This window comes from Sinocyclocheilus grahami, unplaced genomic scaffold (genome assembly GCF_001515645.1).
Source record: "Sinocyclocheilus grahami isolate Dianchi unplaced genomic scaffold, SAMN03320097.WGS_v1.1 scaffold427.1, whole genome shotgun sequence".
NCBI classification, from domain to species: Eukaryota; Metazoa; Chordata; class Actinopteri; order Cypriniformes; family Cyprinidae; genus Sinocyclocheilus; species Sinocyclocheilus grahami.
Window position 1 is genome coordinate 195,053 of NW_015505606.1, and position 25,261 is coordinate 220,313.

The window sequence follows — 25,261 nt, forward strand, 5'->3', positions numbered from 1 at the left end:
GCAAAATCAGTATGTTAAATGAGACAGATGACCGAATACTCATGATACAGCTGTGTATTGCATCTGCTAAGATCCTTAACTATACAGAAACTGGACACTTTGTATCCCATTAGGTCACAGCAACTATTCAATTCAAAAAGGTCATAAAAACAATGCAGGAAAGTGTAAGTGTACATGCTATAGGTACTAAGAAAGGTGTTCCTTATGGTGTTCTTAAACAACACCATAATAATTGTAATATAGTAATTTGTTGACTTGTTGAAGGTCACACAGGTCAAAGGACAATGTCAACATGGTGGATGTACTGAGAATCACTCTGGGTTGCTCCATCCATAATGAAATCTCATTAGTCTAAAATCCCGCTCCACATGGCACAAATGTTGGCTGTGAATTCACTTTAATTGTCAATATAAAAGTAACTTGTGCCTGGAAACTTGTCTGGATAATACACGGTAATCTGTCAATCGAAAGGATTTGAGTAAAAAGAAAACATTCAAATTCTGATATTTTATCAGAAAAGATGTGGTCAGATTTACTTCTGTTCATCACATTTTTGCAAGGGAAATCAGCTCATTTCAGTAGGAATCCACATGCAGATTTTGACCAACAGACAGCTGCTTGGTTTGAAAGTGACTTTTGTGTGAGCTGTGTTTCATACATAACTACATTATTGACAACAATCTTCATTTACACGGTATATGAATCCAATAAAAATGTGTAAAATTAAATAATTTCTATAAAATCACCAAATAATATGAGCAGGTAACAAGTGTTGTTTTAGTATCTCTGAGACACTGTTGTAATTTTATCAATATTTAAATGATTTCCCCCTGTTTCCGGGGGGAAAATTAGTGATTAGTAATTAGTGAGTTTTGTCATTTTTATTTTTTTAAACACCTTTATAGTTTTTATACATTTTTCTTTCAGTTGTAGTTAGTTATTTTAGTAGCCAAGATCAAGTTCAACTAAATGAACCTTGGCAACTAGCTGAAATAAAATAAGTAGCTAGTTAAGATTTTTTTTCAATTTCATTTTATTTCAGTTAAGATTTTTTTTCTTTAAAGTAACAAAAATGTTTTTATGAATTTAGTTTTAGTTAACTATAATAACCCTGTAAATAACATGTTGAGGAAGAAAGCATGAGTTGAGTAGCCTCACTGTCGCTTTAAGGCATGACTCGCTTCAATGAGACTTAATAATTACCCAATAGAACTGACTAACTGAGTGAAACAGCTATTAGCCAGCACTAGTCATGTACAGCAGATCTAATCTCCCAGTATGCAAAGTGAACACAAGTTCTTATTAGAGACGTCTCCTGCACCCAAGTTCTCTTTCAGTAAGACGATGAGGCACTGCAGTACAGGAACTGTAGTGTTCTTTAATACTGGGTATCATGCTGAGGTGCATTATGGGACTTATAGTCCCTAATATATAAGTGGGTCACCACAGCTGCCTGAAAACCTCATTACAGTTCAATGTAACCTTTATACAGATTCAAATACAAAGAAATAGAGACAACAATCAGGTTGATGTTTAATAACGGTCTGGATTTTTCAGCTATTTTTTTTCCAGGTAGACAGCATGCTAGCATATAGTAACTATCCTCAGCCTAGATCTAAATATTCGACCCACTTTTGATAACGTCTCTCTCTTTCTGCAGTCTATAAAGCATGTGGCGAGCAGAGGGGGAGGGGAGGACAGCTGTAAAATTCACGCACACTCGCGGACCGAAGTGCCATGAACATATGCACAAACTTTAGTATTCAGCACACAGCTCATGACACCCTTCACTGCATCCTCCCTCCTTCCTTATCTCTCTTCTCCACCTGCATTTATGAGCATGCACATGCAACGGAGATGCGTAGCTACATGCGCAGCACTGACTCACAGCCACACAGACACACCGACGCGCAGTACCTACCCTCGTAATTCACTATAACAATGGCCAACATGTAGTCTTTACCCAGCATCATGACTGAGCAGCCGCAAGCAGAGAGAATGACATGAGAAGAGAGAGGAAAGCAGAGGCAGAGCGGGAGAGGGACAGAGGGGGCGAGTGACTGATGGAGAAAGGGAGAGGGAGAGACGGGGTGGGTGAGCATGCGAGAGCAACAGACTCTGTTAATTTGCTGTTTATTTTTTGTCCAAATCTTGCAGGAAGAGAGATATCAGCTTCCTGTCCATCCGGGACACTCGATTGGTCACACGGCCGTGCAAAGCCACCTCCCTTGCCGAGCGCTCGGTCACTCCAGCAACCCTGAGATAATTTTTCCTGCAGTGTCACCTAACACATGGTCACGTGACCTTGGTTTGACAAGATACAAAAAACGGTGGGAGAGGGATGGATGTGCAATAGTTAGTGTGCTGTGGTGATACCAGCTAACATCTGGGTGTAAAACCAGTTTGCAGCTGTCCATTACCCACCATGCTGGCCGAACGGACCTGCCACACACCTGTGAGGTTTTCCTGTCTGGTGAGAGAAATTTTGACAGACACTGTGTCAATGGTAGTCTGGTTTGAGTGACAGTCCGGGGGCAGAGAGGAGACTTATTACCACAGAAACAGCCATTTTGACTCATCACAAGAAACTCTGCACCATTTATCCTAGGCATAAACTTCATGGGTTGCAAGCCAAATAAAAATGATTTAAGCACCCTCATGTCGTTCCAAACCTGTATTTTTCTTCTGTGGAACACAAAAGGAGATATTTTGAAGAATGTTGATGCTGCTCTTTTCCATACAATAAAAGCACATTTACATGCAGTTATGATAACAACAGCTGCATAGTCAAGCTATAGTCTTCTTCTGTCTAAGCATACATATTGTGTAATAATATGCAACTGAATATTTTACAGATTAAATACACATCATGCTTCACTTCAGCCACTGGTTACAGTTAGCTACAGTTGCATTATCTAGGTCTGCTAATCTATTTCGACAACTGAAATTAGACACTTACCAGTAACCACGGAGAGGGCAACATGGTGGATGTAGTACATCCAGATTTCAGAGCCACTACACACATTCATACTATATACAACATACTAATGGTCGCAAAGAAGTACCTAGTCAGAGAGCATGTGATTTCAGATGCAGTTATAGTTTTGCAATAAATTTGTATGAGGAACTGACCAATTTAAAGGGATAGTTCCTCCAAAAACTAAAATTCTGTCATAATTTATTTGCTCATGTCATTCCAAACCCAAAAGACTTTTGTTCAAATTCATCAAGCAAGCATGTTTGGGCTTTTGTTTACCATATTTGATGTTCTCTGTGTATGTAAGTTGAATGATCAATCTTTACATGTCAATAAAAGCCTAAATTAAATCTGTTATAAACAATTATCATGTCTCATTAAAAGACTTGGAACAAACCACTTGATTCATGTAGATTATTTTTTACAATGGCTTCACAAACTTTTTGATGCTTTAAAGTTTTGGTGGAATGGATTTTCAATGGAAGGTTTCATTTAAAAATATCTTAATTTGTGTTTCACAAGACAAATTAATGTATGTGTTTGGAATGACATGAGGGCTAGTAAATGATGACAGAATTTTAATTTTGGGGTGAACTAATCCTTCATGTCACAAAAAATCACTCACTGCAACTCTCAGATCTCAACTGTGACCTTTATTTCTACATTCTTGAGCTTGATAGCCACTTGTCACTGTCCACTTTCATTATATGGAAAAGAGCAGAGTGAATATTCTGTTCAACTTCTTATTTTGTGGTTTTATTTTTGGAATAACATTAAAGAGAGTAAATGATGACAATTAGAATTTTTGGATGAATTCTACCTTTTTAAAACTACATTTTCAATTTATAATTACAAAAGGTACACACAATAGTAAACATGCTTTTAACAAGCTTTGCTCCACAGCCTCAAACCAGACACACACTGTGCTGCGTTTACCTAGATCACACTTCAGTGAAGTGAAAAGTCCAAACACACAAACACCTCTCTGCCAACGCACTTCAGTCAATCTGAAAACCACACATACCACATGAGTGCACCATATCCACTACACTGGGCCAAAACACACACACACACACACACAAAACCACACTGAGGAGACCAGCAAGCATCGCAACACTTTGAATGTGTACTACTGACCGCTCTCTTCTGGTGAACCCAGTGATGCACTGTCCTGTGACAACGTGGTCCAGCTGGACTCCTCGTCACTGTGTGGAAGGTTCTGGATGCGGTTTAGTGCCCGGTCTGTCTTGGCTCCCGTCCGTGGTCGGTCTTTTTTCGTCTCCGGTGAGGAAGAGGAAGATGAAGAGCCGACAGACAGGAGGGGCGTGTCCTCAGGGCTGTGCGGTTTACTTGGAGACAAGGGACAAGGATTTTTCTCTTTTTCCAGCAAAGGCTTAGTGACATCCTCATCCTGCGCGTCAGACAGTTCATACGACAGGTCATCCAGGCACGACTCCAGGCAACTCTTGGTCTTAAGGTGCTCGGGTGACTTCCTGTCTGAAACAATCTCCGTTTTCTCAGACAGAATGAGCAGGTCATCACAATTCTCCACAAGATCCTCCTCATTAGTGTCCTCATCAATTAACTTATTTACTTCCTCGTCAACAAGCTCGTTGTTCAGGTCAAAGTCACTGTGAACGTCGTCGACGTTAGACTCGCTGTCGAGGCTTAAATCCTCAACATTCCTCAACTCATCATCGATGTTGAGCTCTGATTCGCCAGCTGTGTTTCCATCTTCGTCTTCTTCGGTGGTGTTCTTGTTGTGATCCTGTCGCTCTGCAGCTTTACGTAACTGATTTGCACCATTTTTGGCCAGTTTAGGGTTGGCAGTTGTCGCTGAAGATGACGAAGGTGGTGTCATGCCTTCGCCCAGTCCCATCGCACTCTGAATGCTTGTGAGTGCGTACTTCTTCCGGCACTTTGGGGGCGTGACCTGGCCCTGTTTGATGACATCACCACTAAGCAGTTGATTGTGTGAGGAAAGCAGGCTGAGGGAAGTGGGTGGAGTTGCAGAGGGCCCGTTGTGATTGGCTACGTCCACAGAGGGGGAGGGGTTACGTGGCGAGGGCACGCAGACTGACATCATGGCTAAAGTTAGAAAAAGTGAAAAAGCAGTCAAAATCACACATAAACAGTGCTATAAACAATACAAGAGAAAAAGTAAAAAAATGTAAAACATTTTTTTTTTTAAATGTATGCAAATATTTCTAATATATTCTTTATTTTTTAATTTATTCATTATTTGATTTATCAAACTAAAGCTGCATTTTGGTCAAATTTAAAGCTCTTGGTTTTTGTCCAGTGGTTGATTGACAGATGGGTAAGTGGCTTGTCGCTGTTGGTTAGGACACGACAGGACAGATTAAATGTAAACGGGGTCAAAGAAACCAATTTTAAGCAATGTGAATTAACATCAACATGTGCATCACCAAGAATTTTCTTTGATTAAACGTGAAGGAACATAAAAATATGATAATACAGCAGATAGATCCGACACTGGGACTGAATCAGTAATGACGTTCATGAAAAGCTTATTTGTCTTCGCTCAAGCAGCTCTGCAGACTGTGCTGCGTCTGTGCAACCAAACAGGATTACCACATTTAAAATCAACTTAATCTGATGGGAATTGAATGCGATTATAGCTGATTTACAACCCAGTGCTTCATACTATGATGCGATTGGGTGGAAAATTAAATCAGGTTCATGCCAAAAGATGAGCTGATTTTTGCTAACACTCAAAGAGAAGATTCATAGAGACAACACATGCACTAGGAAAGAGGATGTATCCAATCACACAATAATCCAACATATTACATGCACACACACACACACACACACACACACACACACACAAAACCACACTGAGGAGACCAGCAAGCATCGCAACACTTTGAATGTGTACTACTGACCGCTCTCTTCTGGTGAGCCCAGTGATGCACTGTCCTGTGACAACGTGGTCCAGCTGGACTCCTCGTCACTGTGTGGAAGGTTCTGGATGCGGTTTAGTGCCCGGTCTGTCTTGGCTCCCGTCCGTGGTCGGTCTTTTTTCGTCTCCGGTGAGGAAGAGGAAGATGAAGAGCCGACAGACAGGAGGGGCGTGTCCTCAGGGCTGTGCGGTTTACTTGGAGACAAGGGACAAGGATTTTTCTCTTTTTCCAGCAAAGGCTTAGTGACATCCTCATCCTGCGCGTCAGACAGTTCATACGACAGGTCATCCAGGCACGACTCCAGGCAACTCTTGGTCTTAAGGTGCTCGGGTGACTTCCTGTCTGAAACAATCTCCGTTTTCTCAGACAGAATGAGCAGGTCATCACAATTCTCCACAAGATCCTCCTCATTAGTGTCCTCATCAATTAACTCATTTACTTCCTCGTCAACAAGCTCGTTGTTCAGGTCAAAGTCACTGTGAACGTCGTCGACGTTAGACTCGCTGTCGAGGCTTAAATCCTCAACATTCCTCAACTCATCATCGATGTTGAGCTCTGATTCGCCAGCTGTGTTTCCATCTTCGTCTTCTTCGGTGGTGTTCTTGTTGTGATCCTGTCGCTCTGCAGCTTTACGTAACTGATTTGCACCATTTTTGGCCAGTTTAGGGTTGGCAGTTGTCGCTGAAGATGACGAAGGTGGTGTCATGCCTTCGCCCAGTCCCATCGCACTCTGAATGCTTGTGAGTGCGTACTTCTTCCGGCACTTTGGGGGCGTGACCTGGCCCTGTTTGATGACATCACCACTAAGCAGTTGATTGTGTGAGGAAAGCAGGCTGAGGGAAGTGGGTGGAGTTGCAGAGGGCCCGTTGTGATTGGCTACGTCCACAGAGGGGGAGGGGTTACGTGGCGAGGGCACGCAGACTGACATCATGGCTAAAGTTAGAAAAAGTGAAAAAGCAGTCAAAATCACACATAAACAGTGCTTTAAACAATACAAGAGAAAAAGTAAAAAAATGTAAAACATTTTTTTTTTTAAATGTATGCAAATATTTCTAATATATTCTTTATTTTTTAATTTATTCATTATTTGATTTATCAAACTAAAGCTGCATTTTGGTCAAATTTAAAGCTCTTGGTTTTTGTCCAGTGGTTGATTGACAGATGGGTAAGTGGCTTGTCGCTGTTGGTTAGGACACGACAGGACAGATTAAATGTAAACGGGGTCAAAGAAACCAATTTTAAGCAATGTGAATTAACATCAACATGTGCATCACCAAGAATTTTCTTTGATTAAACGTGAAGGAACATAAAAATATGATAATACAGCAGATAGATCCGACACTGGGACTGAATCAGTAATGACGTTCATGAAAAGCTTATTTGTCTTCGCTCAAGCAGCTCTGCAGACTGTGCTGCGTCTGTGCAACCAAACAGGATTACCACATTTAAAATCAACTTAATCTGATGGGAATTGAATGCGATTATAGCTGATTTACAACCCAGTGCTTCATACTATGATGCGATTGGGTGGAAAATTAAATCAGGTTCATGCCAAAAGATGAGCTGATTTTTGCTAACACTCAAAGAGAAGATTCATAGAGACAACACATGCACTAGGAAAGAGGATGTATCCAATCACACAATAATCCAACATATTACATGAAGACAGATGGATACAAACAGGGCTCCAGACTGCGACAAAAAAAATATACAAATTTGAGATTTAATTTTAAAATCTAGTCACCATTGGCAACAGTAGAGAACACTTTATATGCCTCCATCCATATTAATTTAATCAAATAACATCTTGTGATGAATCAGGCATCATACTCATCCAGTGAATCATTTAGAGCTGTTACTAAATTCACAGCTGATTCCGTTAGAGAAATGCGAGTCATTTTTCAGTTGTGTCTGATTTCAAATTTACTGAGAACTGGGAATGTGTACTTTAGGTTTGTCAGACTTTATATTAGTCAATTTACTGACTTGTTAATATAACAACGTGTAATTAAAGATACATATTCACAAAAGAAATTCACTGTAATAAACTAATGCAGGCTCTTTACAACAAGGTTTCATTTGTTAATATTAGTTAACATTAACTAATCATGACTCATCATGAACAATACTTTTGCACCATTTATTAATCTTAGTTAATGTTCACCTTATTTTGATAACATATTTGATAACATTAGTTAATGCACTGTGAACTACCATGGACATTTTATTAACTAACACATATTGCTCAATGTTAGTTCATGTTAATGGATTAACTAATGTTAACAAATCAGACTTTGTTGTAATATGTTACCAAAATAATAAATGATATTCCAAAAACATTTAAATTTACTACTGAATATTATGGGTTATTGTCTAGCATAGTGAAATCCAATTGTAAGGCTGAATTGATAATGTTTGAAAATAACACTGTTGATATGTTGGATCAACACAACATCTATAGAGCAGTTCTAAAAAATGGCAACTAGCAAAAGAGGTTCATTTTAATAGCAAATGTAGATTTTTTTAGTGTGCAGTCCTGCACAAATCATATCCTGACACAGAGGGCTGTCTGACCTTGTACAGGTTTTCTCGTTGAGCCGGAGACGCTGCCAATGTAAATCTGCACCAAAAAATAATACAATTACCTTCTTTCATCATCTACAAACATAGACCATCCACAAACACACATGCATGAAAATGCAAATAGTATGAAGTCATACCCTTCATACAATAGCAATTCAGTGCTGTAATTATGTATTTATTGACAATTGCAAACGTATAGCTTAAATTTCAGAAAATTTCAGTATCATATCTGTGTAACAGCAGAGGTTAATACACACATGTTCCATTCGACCAGGCAGTCATACTCACCAGGGAGCTAAGGATTGTGGGTAACTCCACAAAGCCTTTTGGGCCATGGTGTAAAATCAGCGCCTCATCAAGGTTTTGGCCAATCAGCACCAGCTGTGTATATCACCATGGAAGCACTCAAGAAATCTATTCTGAACACAATAAAAAATGATGATTAGAAAATAGATAGCATATGGACATTTTTACTTAATGCATTTTCACTCAGCTAAGGTCAGTGATGTGTGAGTGTGTGTGTATCTTCTGGGACATCTCCTGCTGTGCGTGTAAACAGCATGGGGTGGAAATATGCATCTGGAGCACAATGATAAAAATAACTGTCAGGGTGGAGGCACAAACAGAAACACACACTCAATCTCAAGAGGAATCATCTAACTGGGTAGTAAATGAGAATGAAATGATTTTTCACTGCATGGATCAAAGGACATTCATGTCTAAACATTAAAACCAAAAATAACTAGGGCTATGTCATTTATCAAGTATTAACACTTTTTATTTGGCCATTAAACTTCCTAAAGAGTTAGAATAGCTTCATAACCCATTACTTGAGTTATATGAGTGATAAGATAAAGGCTTTTAACAGCTTGAGCATTTCTCATTTAAATGTCAGTAAAAAAAATTAATTATAATAATAAATTATGTAATTATTTAAAATAAAAAATAGATTTCCATGAATCAGTTCAAACGTTTCATATAATATAGGTTCAATAGAATTTGTTCCTCCTGTTCATTTAGTGAAAAAAAATTTTTTTAATATAAAAAGACTCTTACTGAAAAAGTGACTCTTTAGGTAATTTCAGAGCAAATACATGAATATTAAAAATCTTTTTTGATTACTGAATATCATAAAAAGGCAGAAAAATATTAAGATATTCTGTATAAAAATGACAAGAGGGTTTGTTTTAGTACAGGAGAAAAAAGAGACAAAAGTAAAAGACAGACAGATAAGCACTGAGATTTTGATTCAGTTTGGCATTTTGTATCCATGCATAACCTAGACCAGAAAACAAACAGAAGTAGAGCAGTTCAGTGTGTGTGAGAGAGTGGTGAGCTTTAATTAGAGATGTCTGACTGGTGGCTAACCTCCCTGAGATCTCTATCTCACTCAGGAGGTTGCCACACTTATGACCTTAAAGAAAGGGTGTGTGTGTGTGTGTGTGTGTTTGAGTACATGAATTAAATCTGACCACAGTAATTGACCCTCCGCTAAGTTCTGCACCTCTTGGTTACTGTTGCCAGCTGTAGGCATGCTTTACAAAACTACCCATAAGAATGAAGAGGAGATTTTCATGAACAGTGTGGTTTTCGGTAAAATGTGCTCATAAAGCATTTAGGCTGGAATGAAGTGTGACATTGCAAATTAATTTTTTATCTGCTCAATTTTATACTACATTAGATCACACAGTAATGTTACTAAACACTTATCACAGTCAAATGAAAAAAGTATCATTAGAAAGTGCTTAAAAGGTTAGTTTACACAAAAATGAAAATTCTGTCATTATTTATTCACCCTAACCCATAAGACTTTTAATATTCTTTCATTAATTTTGTCTATCCATTTAAACTCCACACAACCAAAAGTGTTCACACATCAAAAAGTAAAAAAATACACTAAAAAAAACAATCTATATGAATTGACCTGTTTAAAAACTTTCTGATGAGACATGGTTGCTTTATAGGATGAACAGATTATTATTCATATATAAACATTGATCAACACACATACACAGAGCTTATACAACGTTTTTTTGTTGTTGTTTTTTGTACTTTTTGATGCATGACAGTTTTGGTTGCATGGACTTTCAATGGATGGAAAAAATGATAAGAGACTATTAAAAATAGCCTCATTTCCGAAGACGAACGCAAGTGTTTTTGGTTTGGAATGACATGGTTCCATGATAATAGATCATGGTTCCATGGTTAATGATAGAATTTTTATTTTTTGGTGAACTAACCAAAACGGCTTTTCAAATAATAACATTTTTAATTTCTGTTTGATTCTCAGACAATGCTATGGAATGGCTTCAGAAGACTTGGAACACAGTATATGAGTCATGTTGAATACTTGTATAGTGCCTTTATAGTATTTTTGTCTTTTCAGAGGTTAGCAGTATAAATCACCACCGCTTTTCTTGTATAAAAGATAAGCTCTTGTATCCTGCTTAACTTTTCATTTTATGCTGGAGAATAAAATAATGACATAAGGCAGATGGTGATGACAATTTTCATTCCGTGTGAACTATTTGTTTCAGAACAATAATGTAATTCACATTCTATAAAATAAAACCTTTCAAAGCTCTATTGTTTGGAAAATGGTTCCCGCTATTGTTCCCTGGAATGTGCGTTACGAAATATTATTGCAGCAACTGACACTTCATAGAGGACAGAATCCATCCACAGAGAGCTGCAGCCAGCTTACACACACTAAACAACAGAATGAAATACACTACTATATCTCAGTTCTTTTCCACTGCTAACTTCACTTAAAGAAATGAATTCTGCAGCACTTAGAACAGACAGAGTTTGGCATCTGGATACAACAGCTATAATCATAACACACACACACACCCTCAAATCCACTGGAGTCTTTACGAGGAGCAAACAAGCAGGAATGTGAGGGAAAACTGAAGAATTCTTGGCAAGTCATTTTCAGAAGGCTTTAATTACCCATCTGAGAAAAATACATCGCACTTGTCTTTCATACAGACACACACACAAATATACCTGTATCTCTGCAGGTAGAGGTGCTTGTCACATTCAGATGAGGTTCCTACCTGCAAAACAGAGAAACAGACAGTTAGTTTGTGAATTAACAGTGTGTGTGTCACTTTAAGTCAATAGTAATAATAATACTAGACAGAAATACCAAAGAAAACATCAAGAATCATTTCAATAACTAAATACACAACACAGACACTGACTGACAGTTTTAGCAGCTGAAAATAAAATGCTAAACAAACCACACAGAACAGAAGTAAATATGACCTTCTGAATAATCCAACTGTGCAAATCAGAAACAGAGGGCACAGTTCTGTGAAGCACATCCCACTGAGGGCGAGAGAAAACAGGCAGACTGGTTAGATTAAATGACGTTTATTTAGCTGCAAAAACAGGGAGGAACATGTATAGTCGGAGTTAACTGCTGCTCATAACTGCACATCTCTCTGCCTGTGCCATAAAAGTGCATCCAATCAGTATCATGGAAGAAAACAACAACAATAAAACGCACATAAACATGCACACAAATACACAGATGAATGCTGGGAAAGAGGCAAGTCAAGATCATATTTCAGAAAGAAGAAATCTTGCGCGCGCACACACACACAAGGCCTTATATCAAAGACTTGCTTTCCAGCACATTGCACTGTGAAAACAGCTGCCAAATGACAAAGATGAAAAGAGGGAGGAAAAGAAAGAGAGATAGTGAGAACGAGTGCAAAAGGCAACAGAGAGGAAAAGAAGAAAGGGAAAACCCACAGCACTATGGGTTTCCATCAACATCTGTATAAACAATCCATGTGCATACTAGAAGCTTTGAGACGCACTTATTAGTTGGTCACAGTTTATGCTTCTTTCAACACGTATACACATTTACCTGATTTACCTTCTTTCCCCATATATTATTCAAATAAAGATTTCAAATTTTTTTAGAGCTTAATACCATAGAACAGGGTTCCTCAAATCTTGCCCTGGAGGGCCAGTGTGCTGCAGAGTTTAGCTCCAACCCTGATCAAACTCAGCTACCTGTGATTTTCTAATGATCCTGAAGACATTGATTAGCATGCTCAGGTGTGTTTGATTAGGGTTAGAGCTAAACTCTGCAGGAAAGTGGATCTCGTGGGCCAGATTTGAGGATCCCTGCCATAGAAGAACCTACAACGAATCTAGAACCAATACACTGATCTGAAGAACTTAGGAAGAAAAACATCAAGAACTGTTTTAAACTGAAAATAATCATATAGCCAACAAAATAACCTAGATCTGAGTTCTGAATATGGAGAGGTTTTTTGAGGAAATTGCCTCACAAGAAAAGGAAAATCACAAACAAGATCTCTTTAATATGCCAACTGCCTCTCCTAGACAGCAATGAGATTAAATGGAGAACAAATGGGGACTTTTGTTAAAGTCTTCTGCTGCTTAGAGAAGAAGACTCCAGTAATCCCCAAATGTGAGATTCAGAAGAGATTTCAACAATGTTACAAAAAGATTTGCCAAAATGCTTACTTTTGCAACCAAAAGTCTGAGATTTCAGTATCATATCTCAAACATTTGGTTTTGATCGCTTCTATTGTCCTCATTTGTAAGTTGCTTTGGATAAAAGCGTCTGCTAAATTACTAAATGTAAGGGTAAATGCAAACATTTCTCATCAAAGTTCCCCAACACCAAATTATGTGAGATATGCTAATATTCATAACTTACTATAATGTCTCAGTCTCATGGGAATCGAACCTATGACCTTGTCTGTGATAGTGCCATGCTTCAATGTTCGAGCTACAGGAAAGAACACTTTAGTATAGGGACCAATTCACACTATTAACTAGTTGCTTATTAGCATACCTATTATTAACATATTGGCTGTTTATTAATACTTCTAAAGTACATATTCTGCAAGATTTGCCAAAATGCTTACTTTTGCAACCAAAAGTCTGAGATTTCAGTATCATATCTCAAACATTTGGTTTTGATCGCTTCTATTGTCCTCATTTGTAAGTTGCTTTGGATAAAAGCGTCTGCTAAATTACTAAATGTAAGGGTAAATGCAAACATTTCTCATCAAAGTTCCCCAACACCAAATTATGTGAGATATGCTAATATTCATAACTTACTATAATGTCTCAGTCTCATGGGAATCGAACCTATGACCTTGTCTGTGATAGTGCCATGCTTCAATGTTCGAGCTACAGGAAAGAACACTTTAGTATAGGGACCAATTCACACTATTAACTAGTTGCTTATTAGCATACCTATTATTAACATATTGGCTGTTTATTAATACTTCTAAAGTACATATTCTGCATGACCATATTTTACATCCCTAATCCTACCCAATACCTGAACTTAACAACTACCTGAACTTAAAAACTACCTTACTATTAATAAGCAGCAAATTAGACGTTTATTGAGGCAAAAGTTGTAGTTAATGGTTTATTAATAGTGAGAATTGGACCTTAAAATAAAGTGTGACCACATTTTTACAGCATTTATTAATCTTTGTTTATGTTAGTTAATAAAAACACAATTGTTCATCATTTGTTCATGTTAGTTCAAAGTGCATTGACTAACATTAACAGATACAAACTTCAATATCAATAAATGCAGTACTAGAAGTATTGTTCATTGTTAGTTCATTCTAACACAATGAAATAATATTAACAAATGGAACAAATGGAAAAACGTATGCAACTTAAGCTTCGAAATGACAGACAATGAACAAAAAAGGTAATCTGCAAGAGCTGCGTCACAGCGCATATCAAAAGCTCCCTTATCGTTTCTGTTTTCAGTACTGGAGAATAAAAGATACATTCTTAGATGTTTTTGTTAGTACGTGAACGCTATCTTACACATTTTATCTCCCCAACAGATTAATTTGAAATAAGTTTATGATGCATGTTCGCTATTCCCAATTCAGAAGAGTGTACACACAGCCTGTGTCTGTGAATGCTTCTCATACTCGCGCCTCTCTGCCCCGCGTGGTGCGAATCCCGCGTCACGGACGAGCCATTCATGCTTGCCGCACTCACGCAGCCTGTCTCGTAATGCTCGTTTATACTCGCTCCGCAAGTCTTCACGAGCGCATCTGGCAGTATGGATGAGGCTTGACGCATGCGCGCAACCTGTGTCGACTCGCACCTGGCTCAGCGTTTAAAACTAATGTAAATTCAGTCTAACTGCTTGCTAATTTCACTTGGATGAAATTAAACAAACAGCACATTTTCCACTTGTTCTTAAAATCCCAAATACTTAAAATGAATAAGTCAGCCTATGAAACATATGTAATACTTTAATAACTGACTTAAGAAATACAGTTCTTTAATTATAAAAAATAAACAAATATTTTCTGTGAAATTCAGTAATTAAGTTAATTCTGTAAAAGTAGTTATACCATTATAATCTTGCCTGCTGAAAAAAAAAACAATAGAACCCCTCCCAAAACACAATAACAAATGTAATGGATTTCAGGGTTATAATGGGAATTGTATTGGTTTAATGTAAACTATAATGGTGTCTATTTGATGGATTCTATTGGTGGGATGTAATCTGGCAGATGGCAACCAATAGAACAACAGTAATTCCAATTGGAATAATGCCCAAAACAAAAAGGAATTTTGTAATGGTTTAAGGGAAACTATAAGAATTTCTGTGATGGTTTCTATTGTTTTTTTCAGCAGGGTAATGATACCCATACTGTGCTGCACATTATTGACAATATTGAGCTGAAGCTTGACTTTGCAAATTTAAAATCGCAAATCAAATCGCAATTGCAATATCTGTCAAAAAAAACGCAATTTGATATTTTCCCCCAAATCGCACAGCTCTACTTATAATGACTATAAGATACTCAGTTGTAGGGAAAGTTTCAGAAATATTGTCCCAAAAATACAGCTAGGTCAGAAACGCGCGCACAGCACTTCAGCTAATAGTCCATATCTTCTGTGTTGCAGCTGATCAAAGAAGAAACTGCTGACCTACGTCAAACACAACCGAGATGAAGGCTGTTTCGTCTGATGCAGTCTGCTCTGATACTGCCCATATGAAGAGTGACAAGTATGCATAGATTATATAATTCCCTAATAACCACCATAAGATTGAACATGATGGAACATCTTAAATCAATGCTGTCATGCCAGACAAACACACAGCTAGGGGTTATGTGAGAATCAGAAAAGGAATATTCCTGACTGACTTTGAATTCTGTTTTTATAAGACATTTTTTAAACAAAATGTTTGCCTAAAATAAAAAGCATAAGAATAAGTATAAGAATAAGATTTTTTAAAATTATTATTAACTTAACTACTTCACGTTATTTCTGTGATCATCCTGGTTTTTTATAATTCTCTTGATTATATAGACATAAATATACAGAAATGTGGAGCGACAAGCACATTCTTCAAAATGTCTCATTTTTAAATTACACAGACATGAAACAACAGTAAGTTAAATAATAATTACATCATTTTCATTTTTGGGTGAACTACCCCTTTAAGTGTATGAGAACAGTGTACGATTTAGGGCAAGAAAGCAACCGAAGATGAAAGGCATGTAGCCTGGCTCAGGAACACACACGGTGGAGCATTCTTGTCCCTCTCACAGACAAACACACAACCACAGTGTGTTGTGTGAGAGCCAGAGGCACAGCACAGGAGCTGAACGGAGCCCAAAACCCATTTCCTGTTCCAGCAGCAGACAGGAATTGGGGGAGGGAGATGGTGGGCGTCACTAAAAACCAGTCCATCCTCCTCAAACACGATCACTAATGCCAAACATCTGGAGTGGGCTTTTTCTCTCTCTCACACACACAAAGAGCATGAAAACATGCAACTATTACAGCCCCATACCACTTTGGATAATGTTTCAGTGATGTCATGATGATGGAGGTGACATTCCACAGTGATGTCAGTCATGATTTTTGTATATGTCATATTCAAAGCCAACTCATACTCAATAGACATTCAATATCCCAAAGAGTCACTTCTACCACTGTATCATATATGTATGGTAACTGACTGGCTCAAGCTAAAGCAGTGCTGATCTTTTATTTTTTTTAGGCTGGTTTTTCGACAACATTTTCATTAACCACAAGAACAAGTGCACTGAGCTGAGTATTAGACTTGGCCACCATACTCTCTTTATGTAAATATATTCAAAGGCAAACTCCAAAGGCAAGTGTCCAAACAGCTTTCTATAGCTTTGTACATTTTGTTTCTATTTATATAGTATTCTATTCACAAGCAATTTTCACACACAAAAATAAATAAATTAATTAATTAAAATTATATATATATAAGCAGCTGAGTCCTTAGCCATCTTCAATAAATGACTAAAAACACATATGTTCCACCTTTATTTTACCCTCTAACTCTAGCACTTTCTATTCTATTATAATTCTACTTTATCTACATTTATCTTCTTTTTTAAATATTTTTTATAAAAAATTGTTTATATTTTTCTATTCTATCTACTTGTTTTTCTTTGTGTGTGTGTGTGTGTGTGTGTGTGTGTATGTATGTGTGTTTATGTGTGTTACTGTGTATATTTATTATGTATATATAAATACACACACATACAGAATATATTTTGAAAATATTTACATGTATATATTTATATTCTTAAATTTTATATTATATATAAGTATATTTAATATATACACAACATATTTTTCTTAAATATATACATGCATGTATTTGTATTTATATATACATAATTAATGTACTCAGTATACACACATATATTATGTAAACAAGAACTTTTATTTTGGATGCTATCAATAGCGATTAATCATTTGACAGCCCTAATGTATATATATATATAGTATAGCATAGATCATTTACCTGTATTTATAAATTTGACATACACTACTTTTCCCAAGTTTGGGGCCTTTTTTGAAAGAAGTCTCTTGTGCTCACCAAGACTGCATTTATTTAATCAAAAACAGCAAAACAGTTTTCAAGTTTACAGTAATATATTTTAATATTACTTCACATTTTTAAACATTTTCAGTGTATGATGGCAATGCTGAATTTCCATTAATCATTACTCCAGACTTCTGTGCCACATGATCTTTCAGAAATCATTCTAATATGCTTATGTGGTACTCAAGAAACATTTGTTATTATTATTATCAATGTTTAAAACAGTTGTGTTGCTTAATATTTTACTGTAAACTGTGATATTTTTTCAAGATTCTTTGATAAATTAAAAAGTCAAAAGCACAACTCAAAATGTATTCAAAATAGATTTTTTAACTCTTTACTTTGACTTGTGGTCAATTTAATGCATCCTTGCTGAATAAAAATGAAAATAATAAAAATAAAAAAAATACTTACCCTAACACTGCACTGACATTACAATTCTGGCCAATAATGATAAGCCAGTAAAAACATACATGGTTCTGGCTTAAAATAAATAAATGAAAGCCCAGAAGCTCAAATTAATCATCCTAAATTCTTCCACTGATTTTAGGCATCACAACATTCTATAAAGTGTACTGTATCAAAGTATATATTTTGTATTAAAGTATATATATATAAACTATATATTTTGAAATATAGTCAAAGAGTTTGTTTTTAGTCCCGTTACCTTCTTATTCACCTAAAGCCCCTTCAACAATAATATAGTTGCAGGATGCCTGTGACCTCAAGATCCCAGAACAATGAACGGAGCGGATAGCTCACAATAAACAAGACTTACAAGCCATTATAGCAACATCAACACACACCTCCTTATACTCACACACAACAAGCAGGTTGAAAGGAACTTTAGCTAGACACAACACAGAGTGTGAGAACAAAAAAGAGGTGACCAGGCACGTTGTGTGTGTGTGTGTGTGTGTGTGTATGGAGGGGGAGGGGGGGGGTGGGGGTATAGAAATAAGCATGTTCTATAATAGCCCGCAGGAGTCCATTGTTCCCAGCATTTCCTCTGAAAAACATTCAAAATAATTGCAAAACTGCATGTTGACCTGTGCACATAAATTTAAAACTAAACATTGACAAATCACAGCAAAGTCTCGATATTACATAAAACAGCTTACACAGGGCTTGTCTCTCCCTCTCTCTGTATTTCAGTTCTGTGACTCCTGATCAGATTTGTACTAATACCCATTAAAACCAGCAATCTGCAGTTTAACAGGCCTTTGGTCAACAGATTTTCAGACCACTCAGTAGAATATACAAAGAGGGAGTGTGGTACACCATATTCAACTACCCAGGGGTGTGCTTCTCAAAAGCATAGTCAGCATAGCATAGCATAGTCAACTACGGTCGCATGTTCTGTCGTTAGCAACAAAGTTTAATGATTCAGTGTTTCTCAAAAAGAAACTTCCAATGAACATTTGCAAACAGCATTGCAAAGCTGTGTGGTGGAACTAGGGATGCACCAGCATAGAGTGAGAGGCTCTTTATAATGCAGCAAAAATTTCGTCATTGTGGAAGCATTTCAAAGTGTCTGAGAAACATGCAAAACCATTACAAGCACTGACAGCAAGAGACTGTTTAGTACTGCATCTCATGTCTCCGATGAGAAGAGGAAGGGGTGGTTGTTGCTGGTTACTGTGATTGAAATTGCGAAATGGCCTTAAACAATTAGAAAAATAAACTGCAGAATGTTTTGTTTTCTAATACACGCATGAATTGCATGTATTCTGACAGCACTGAACGAGCTCGCGTGCTATCTGCTTGTTAGCCTGGGTTCAAAGTGCGAGGAAAATCTGCGCTGAAACAGTGTTACTCGTCGTCAGTTGCTCAGTAACATTTTTCTGAATTTTTACAAGGCATGGATGTGACAATGTGATATGTGTGACAAACATCTTCCCAAATTCGTAATGAGATTCATTTATAAAATAAATCTGCTGTTGTTAACAAAAAGAAGCACTAAGGACTTCCTGCAGGTTTCCGCCAAAATAAAAGCAAAAGAAAAAGCAAGAACTCCATCAACATTCATAAATGTTAATACTGTAGTTTTTACTACAGTAATAGTACATTACTGTAGACTACAGTAATTAATTTGTAGTTAATACTGTTGTTCTGTAAAATAAAATAAAATAGCAAGACAATAATAATGACAACAGCTCTATTAATACATTTATAACATTCACAGTGTTCAAATTGGGATATAATATATATATATATATATGTATATATATAATATTTTTTTAATGTTATAAAATAAGTCTATTCTGCTCAGCAAGGCTGAATTTAATTGTACAGTAAAAAATACAAAAACAGTAATATTGTGAAATATTATTAAAATTTTAACTGTTTTGTAAAATGTTATGTATTTCTGTGATCAAATCTGAATTTTTAGCATCATTACTCCAGTCTTCAGTGTCACAGGACCTTTCAGAAATCATTCTCATAATCTGATGTTCAAATAGAGGTGCGCACTAATGCAGCAAACACGTCGCAGTGTGGAAGCATTTAAAACTGTCCGAGAAAGACAGTAAAAAATCATTACAAGCATCAACAGCGAGAGACTGTTTAGTACTGCACTGAATGTCTTCGATAAAAAGAGGAAGGGGTGGTTGTTAATGGTTACTGTATGATGACTGAAATCGCAAAATGGCCAATAAACTGCAGAACCCTATGATTTCTAATACACACACGAACTGCATGTATTTAAACAGTGCTGCACAAGCTCCCAGCGCTGTCTTGTTAGCCAGGGTTCAAAGTCCAAAGTGCAAAGATGCACTGAAACAGTGTTACTTGTCAGCGTCAGGATTCTGGACTGTGTGTCGTGTTTTACCTCTGTCTTAGTTCCTGTTTTCCTTTTTTGGTCAAGTTTCCTGTTCTTGTTTAGTGATTGATTCTGCTCACCTGTGTTCGTAATTATCCTGTGTTTACAAGTTCCTGTCTGTTCCTTAGTTCTTTGTCAGGTCTACTTGTTGTGAACGTCTTCCTTGTGCTCTGTGTCTCCCTGTTGGATTATCAAAACTCTCGTTTTGTGAAATCTCCACGTCTCCTCGTTTCCTCGTTCCCATGCTTCAGCGAATTGTGACAGTCAGCTGCTCAGTAACATTTTTATGAATTTTTACAAGGCATGGATGTGACAATGTGATATGTGCGACAAACAAATTCCCAAATTCGTAATGAGAATCATTTATAAAATAAATCTGCTGTTGTCAACAACAAAAAAAGCACTGCAGGTTTCCGCCCAAAATAAAAGCTCCATCAACATTCATAAATGTTAGCATTGTAATTTTACTGTTGTTCTGTAAAATAAAATAAAAACGTAAGACAATAATAATGATAATAATAATTACAACAGCTCTATTAATACATTTATTATAACATTCACATATAGTGTTCAAATTGGGATCTGTAATATTTTCTAATGTTTTAAAAGAAGTCTCTTCTGCTCATCAAGGCTGCATTTATTTGTACAGTAAAAAATACATGCCTGATTCAAGAAGGGGGTCTCAAAAATGGTCAAAAAATATTATTTTACTAACTTATTAATTTTAAGTTCAATTGTGCTTTGGTATAATGTCTGCTAGAATGTAAAAAAAAATGTTCAGTGTTAAATAAGTTAATGATTTAAATGTACATTTTTAAATTGATTTTTTCTTTGAAAAGCAAGACAAAACATTAAAAAGCAAATTTTCAGAGATCAGAGATCATGAGATCAGAGTTCTCGCGCGAAACTGGAAATGTTATTAAAATGGTAGCCCGCAAGAAGTTCGTGATACAAATGGTCTGTGCGCTGATTTGCAGCAAAAGGGCAAAAAAGAAAAAAGATTATGGAGGAGGAAATGGTTATTGTGATATTGTGGTGTATAACTCCGAACTTCCCACTGCCCTGTATCTTGCTCTCTCATTGGCTGTAGGACATCGTCTACAGTATGTATTTTTCAGTCAGAACTCATTTCACACAGCAGGATTTTGAATTGCCGACAGGTCCAGATATTTAGCATACCAAATATTTCATGCACGTCAGTGATTCTCTCAGATCGCGTCTTTAATAATTCACACGGGCATTTATCGGTGATTTCGTAAAACCTGTCGGCGAGTAAAAATTGGGGCTAAAATTATACAATGTTAACTCGGCATAACATGCTACAATCTATATCTACATCTTTTATTACATATATAAATTTCAATCTAACAGAACAACAGAAAAGAAAAAAGTAGTCCCCAGATGCCATGATAATTGTTTACAATAATATTACAACAATATATAATTACAACAATAATCTTATAAATTAGCACAAGTAATTACACTATAAAAAATAATTTTTCAAAGTTGTAAATAAAAAGAGCATTGAAGTACATTTTGCAAGAAAATACTTTCAGTCTTTCTGCTTCTAAATATCACATTAGGTTTAGAAACTGTATCTCCAGTTAATGTCTCCAATGATCCATCATATTACGGTAGTTAAGCAGCGAGTTATATCACTGTATAGGAATTTCCCAGATTGCAAAAGTCGTTGAATTCTATCACTGAAATAACAATGGCATTGCTCACTATTGCTCAATACTAAGGATTAAGGATTTAAACAAATCTCAGTTTTTTTACTTATTTGTGTTTGAATCTTTTTTATTAAGGTATTCAATGAAACAACAAATCCCTGTTTTAACCTGTTAATTTTAGATCTTTTGACTTAAGTAACCAGCAGCAGCTACCCAGAACACCCTAGCAACTGCACAACGTCACACTGGCAACCACCCAGAACACCCTAGCATTAATAAAACATCTTGATAATTCAGTGATCCGCTTGATTTTGGCTTGATAGGTGAATATGAAATTACAGCAGCAGACATGACCGATGTGAAACATCCACGCACATACACTCATACCTTTGGACCTGTCAGGTTCGAGAGCACATTGCTTTGAGGCATGAAAATTAGCATAAAAATTACCATCTGCACCTGACAGCCTTGACAAAACATATACACACGCAGCTAAGAAATATTGGAAATGCAGATTTACTTTCATGTGCATATGTAACCTGCATCTCACCTCATCATTCTGTCAAAAGAAAAAAAACAACAAAAGAAACAAGATGGACGTCGACAGAGTTTGTAGACAGGAGAAGATTGAATAAGCAGAGGAACTTTCTAGAAGGTTAATCTGCAGCTCCTGTGTTTGTGCATTTTACGTCTCTGAGCCAGACAAGCCTGACATGATTTCATTTTGGTACAGCACAGACGGAAAGTCAAGCAAGGAGAGCCAGACAGAATAATATAAAAATTCATTCAGAAAAAGAGCATAAATATGTTTGCATTTCTCAAAAAAGCATGAAAAACATAAGCCTGGCTGGCTTTCGACTGACATGCCAATACACAATCACTCTGAGCAAACACAGAGGAATGTGAGTGAGTGTGTACTCAGGCTCTGTGAAAACATCCACAGGAAATAGGAAGTGATGTCAGGCTTGTCAATAATAGTGACCTTTCATTTCAAGCGACCATTGAATTGAATTACCATGCAAATAAGCATTTTTTCTGTTTAATGCCAATCAAATAATGCAATCCAACTCAAACACACATACAAACTTGGTGTAAATGGTGAGGAGCAGATCCATATATTTTCACCCACATGAAAGACAGTTTATCTTTCTTCATGAAAATAGACCACATGGCTGTCTGCTCCCAACAGAGAGGAAAAAACAATGGGAAAGAGGGAGAGAATAGGGAGCAAGAAATTACAATACAAGCCTCCTATTGTTAGGCCAGGATGGAAAAGAGGCATCGGGACACATACATACACACATAGTGGGAATGAAACAGCACTTTCATAATCCTGAGTCAAGCCCAAGGCAACTATTGGTCAGATGAGAGGAGTGTGATCATGTTACACACACACACACACACATAAAAAATGACAGTGGGATCGTGTTATGATCTTACACCCCCTTCTGTGGAAAGCAGGACTGATTAAGGATGAATGATGAGTCTGGCTGCTCCCTCCTCAGTTCTCTAAAGTTAGTCTGAGGCCAGCGTCCCACTAGACAGCTTTTAAGCAGATTTTCTGTCGTAAGCTTTATTTACTCAGTCATTGGAGAATCAGAGGGAGGTGGTGCACGCACGCAGCCTCATTTCTCGGATATGATCCAAACTTTTATTCAGTAAACAACACAATGCCACATATGCTGATATCACAGAAGGGACAAATACACAACCACACACATTAAAAGGGTACATTTGCTCCATAAATTGCACCATGCACTGCATGAACTCGCAGCAGATCTGCTTGTTAACCAGGGTTCAATGTTTAAAGCGCGAGGAAAATCTGCGCTGAAACAGGCTTACTCGTCAGTTGCTAAGTCACATTTTGATGAATTTTTACAAGGCATGTGACAATGCGATACGTGCAACATATTCATAATGAGACTCATTTATAAATCTGCTGTCAACAAAAAGAAGCACTGAGGTCTTCCTGCGTGTTTCCGCCAAAATAAAAGTTGACAAAAAGCAAGAACTCCAACAACATTCATAAATGTTAGTATTGTAATTTTACTGTTGTTCTGTAAAATAAAATAAAAAGTAAGACAATAATAATGATACTAATTACAACAGCACTGTTAATACATTTATTATAACATTCACACATAGTGTTCAAATTGGGATCTGTAATATTTTCTAATGTTTTAAAAGAAGTCTCTTCTGCTCAGCAAGGCTGTTTTTAATTTTACAGTAAAAAAAATACATGCCTGATTCAAGAAGGGGGTCTGATTGCCAAAAAATATTATTTTAGTAACTTATTAATTTTAAGTTAAATTGTGCTTTGTTGGTATAATGTCTGCTGGAATGTTAAAAAATGTTTAGTGTTAAATATTTTTTATTTGTTTATTTGTAATTGATTTTTTTATTTGAAAAACAAGATAAAACAGTAAAAAGCACCTTTTGGCTATTTCATTTATGCAATGGTGAAATGAATTGTCAAAATAAATGGGGAAAAAACTTGAAAAACCGTGTTCGGTATTCAGCCTTCAGCCCAGTGTTTCATTTTGTTCGGTTTCGGCTTCGGCCAAGAATTTTCATTTTCGATGCATCCCTAGTTTACAACATGGAAACAACCTGCATTTATTTCCCAAGCTTCACATTCATTTGATGGTAAATTGCATGCAATTGGAGAGAAGTTCTTTTTTTTAAGTTCTTTAAAATAATTTTTTTGTGTGTTTTTACATTTATTTAAATAGTACAGTTGGAGAGAGGACAAAAAGTATGAGGGGGGGGGGCAGGATCGGGGATGGACCACGACTCAAACTCGGGTTGGCTGAATCGCAATTGCGCTACATGTTTTCTCTAAAATGAATAAAAATGTGCAATAATTTAAAATCTAGTCGCTTTTGGTTGGTAAAGTTTTGTGCATATTTATGCTTTTATCAAATGTCATCTCATATGGTGGTTAATATCTTGTTTCGCGAACAAATGAACTGACTCTTTTTAATGAGCTTGCTTGTGAATTACTGGTTTGGGTCAGTGAATCATTCAGAGCCGTTACTGACTCCCTTCAACCTGATCTCATGAGAAAATGCAACTATTTTATATTTAACTGTATTGGTTGGGGATTTTGAATGAATGAGTAAAAAATATATGATTTTTAGGAAAAAAACAAGCATGAAGGTGCACCTAATCTCACCCTTAAACTTAACTGTCAGTGGGCCGTAAGCAGATCATACGAACACATATAAATGCGACTGTATGAATTCAGCACCAATTTTCCAAAATGTTACATAGTTACAAGCTACCATGAGAGTGTGTTGCTCCATTACTGAAATCAAATTATTTTTACGTTTTGTCTGATTTTAAATGAACCAGAAATTAAAT

General features: G+C 36.6%; 1 protein-coding gene across 8 annotated transcripts in view; it reads right to left on the reverse strand.

Annotated features, from left to right (window-relative positions):
* apbb2b (amyloid beta (A4) precursor protein-binding, family B, member 2b) overlaps nt 1-25,261 on the reverse strand; it is a 50,617-nt gene that overhangs the window by 18,846 nt on the left and 6,510 nt on the right. For 4 of the 8 annotated variants that reach the window (XM_016233225.1, XM_016233224.1, XM_016233222.1 and 1 more), the window contains exons 2-5: nt 11,497-11,546; nt 8,776-8,906; nt 8,479-8,524; nt 5,887-6,837 (exon numbers count right to left, since the gene is read on the reverse strand). In XM_016233225.1, coding sequence (XP_016088711.1) covers nt 5,887-6,835 — 949 coding nt within the window. In that variant the 5' untranslated portion in view covers nt 6,836-6,837; nt 8,479-8,524; nt 8,776-8,906; nt 11,497-11,546. Of the gene's footprint in view, nt 1-4,114; nt 5,062-5,886; nt 6,838-8,478; nt 8,525-8,775; nt 8,907-11,496; nt 11,547-11,757; nt 11,845-25,261 lie in introns of those variants that run through there. The other 4 variants (XM_016233226.1, XM_016233223.1, XM_016233220.1 and 1 more) reach the window with 3 other exon arrangements.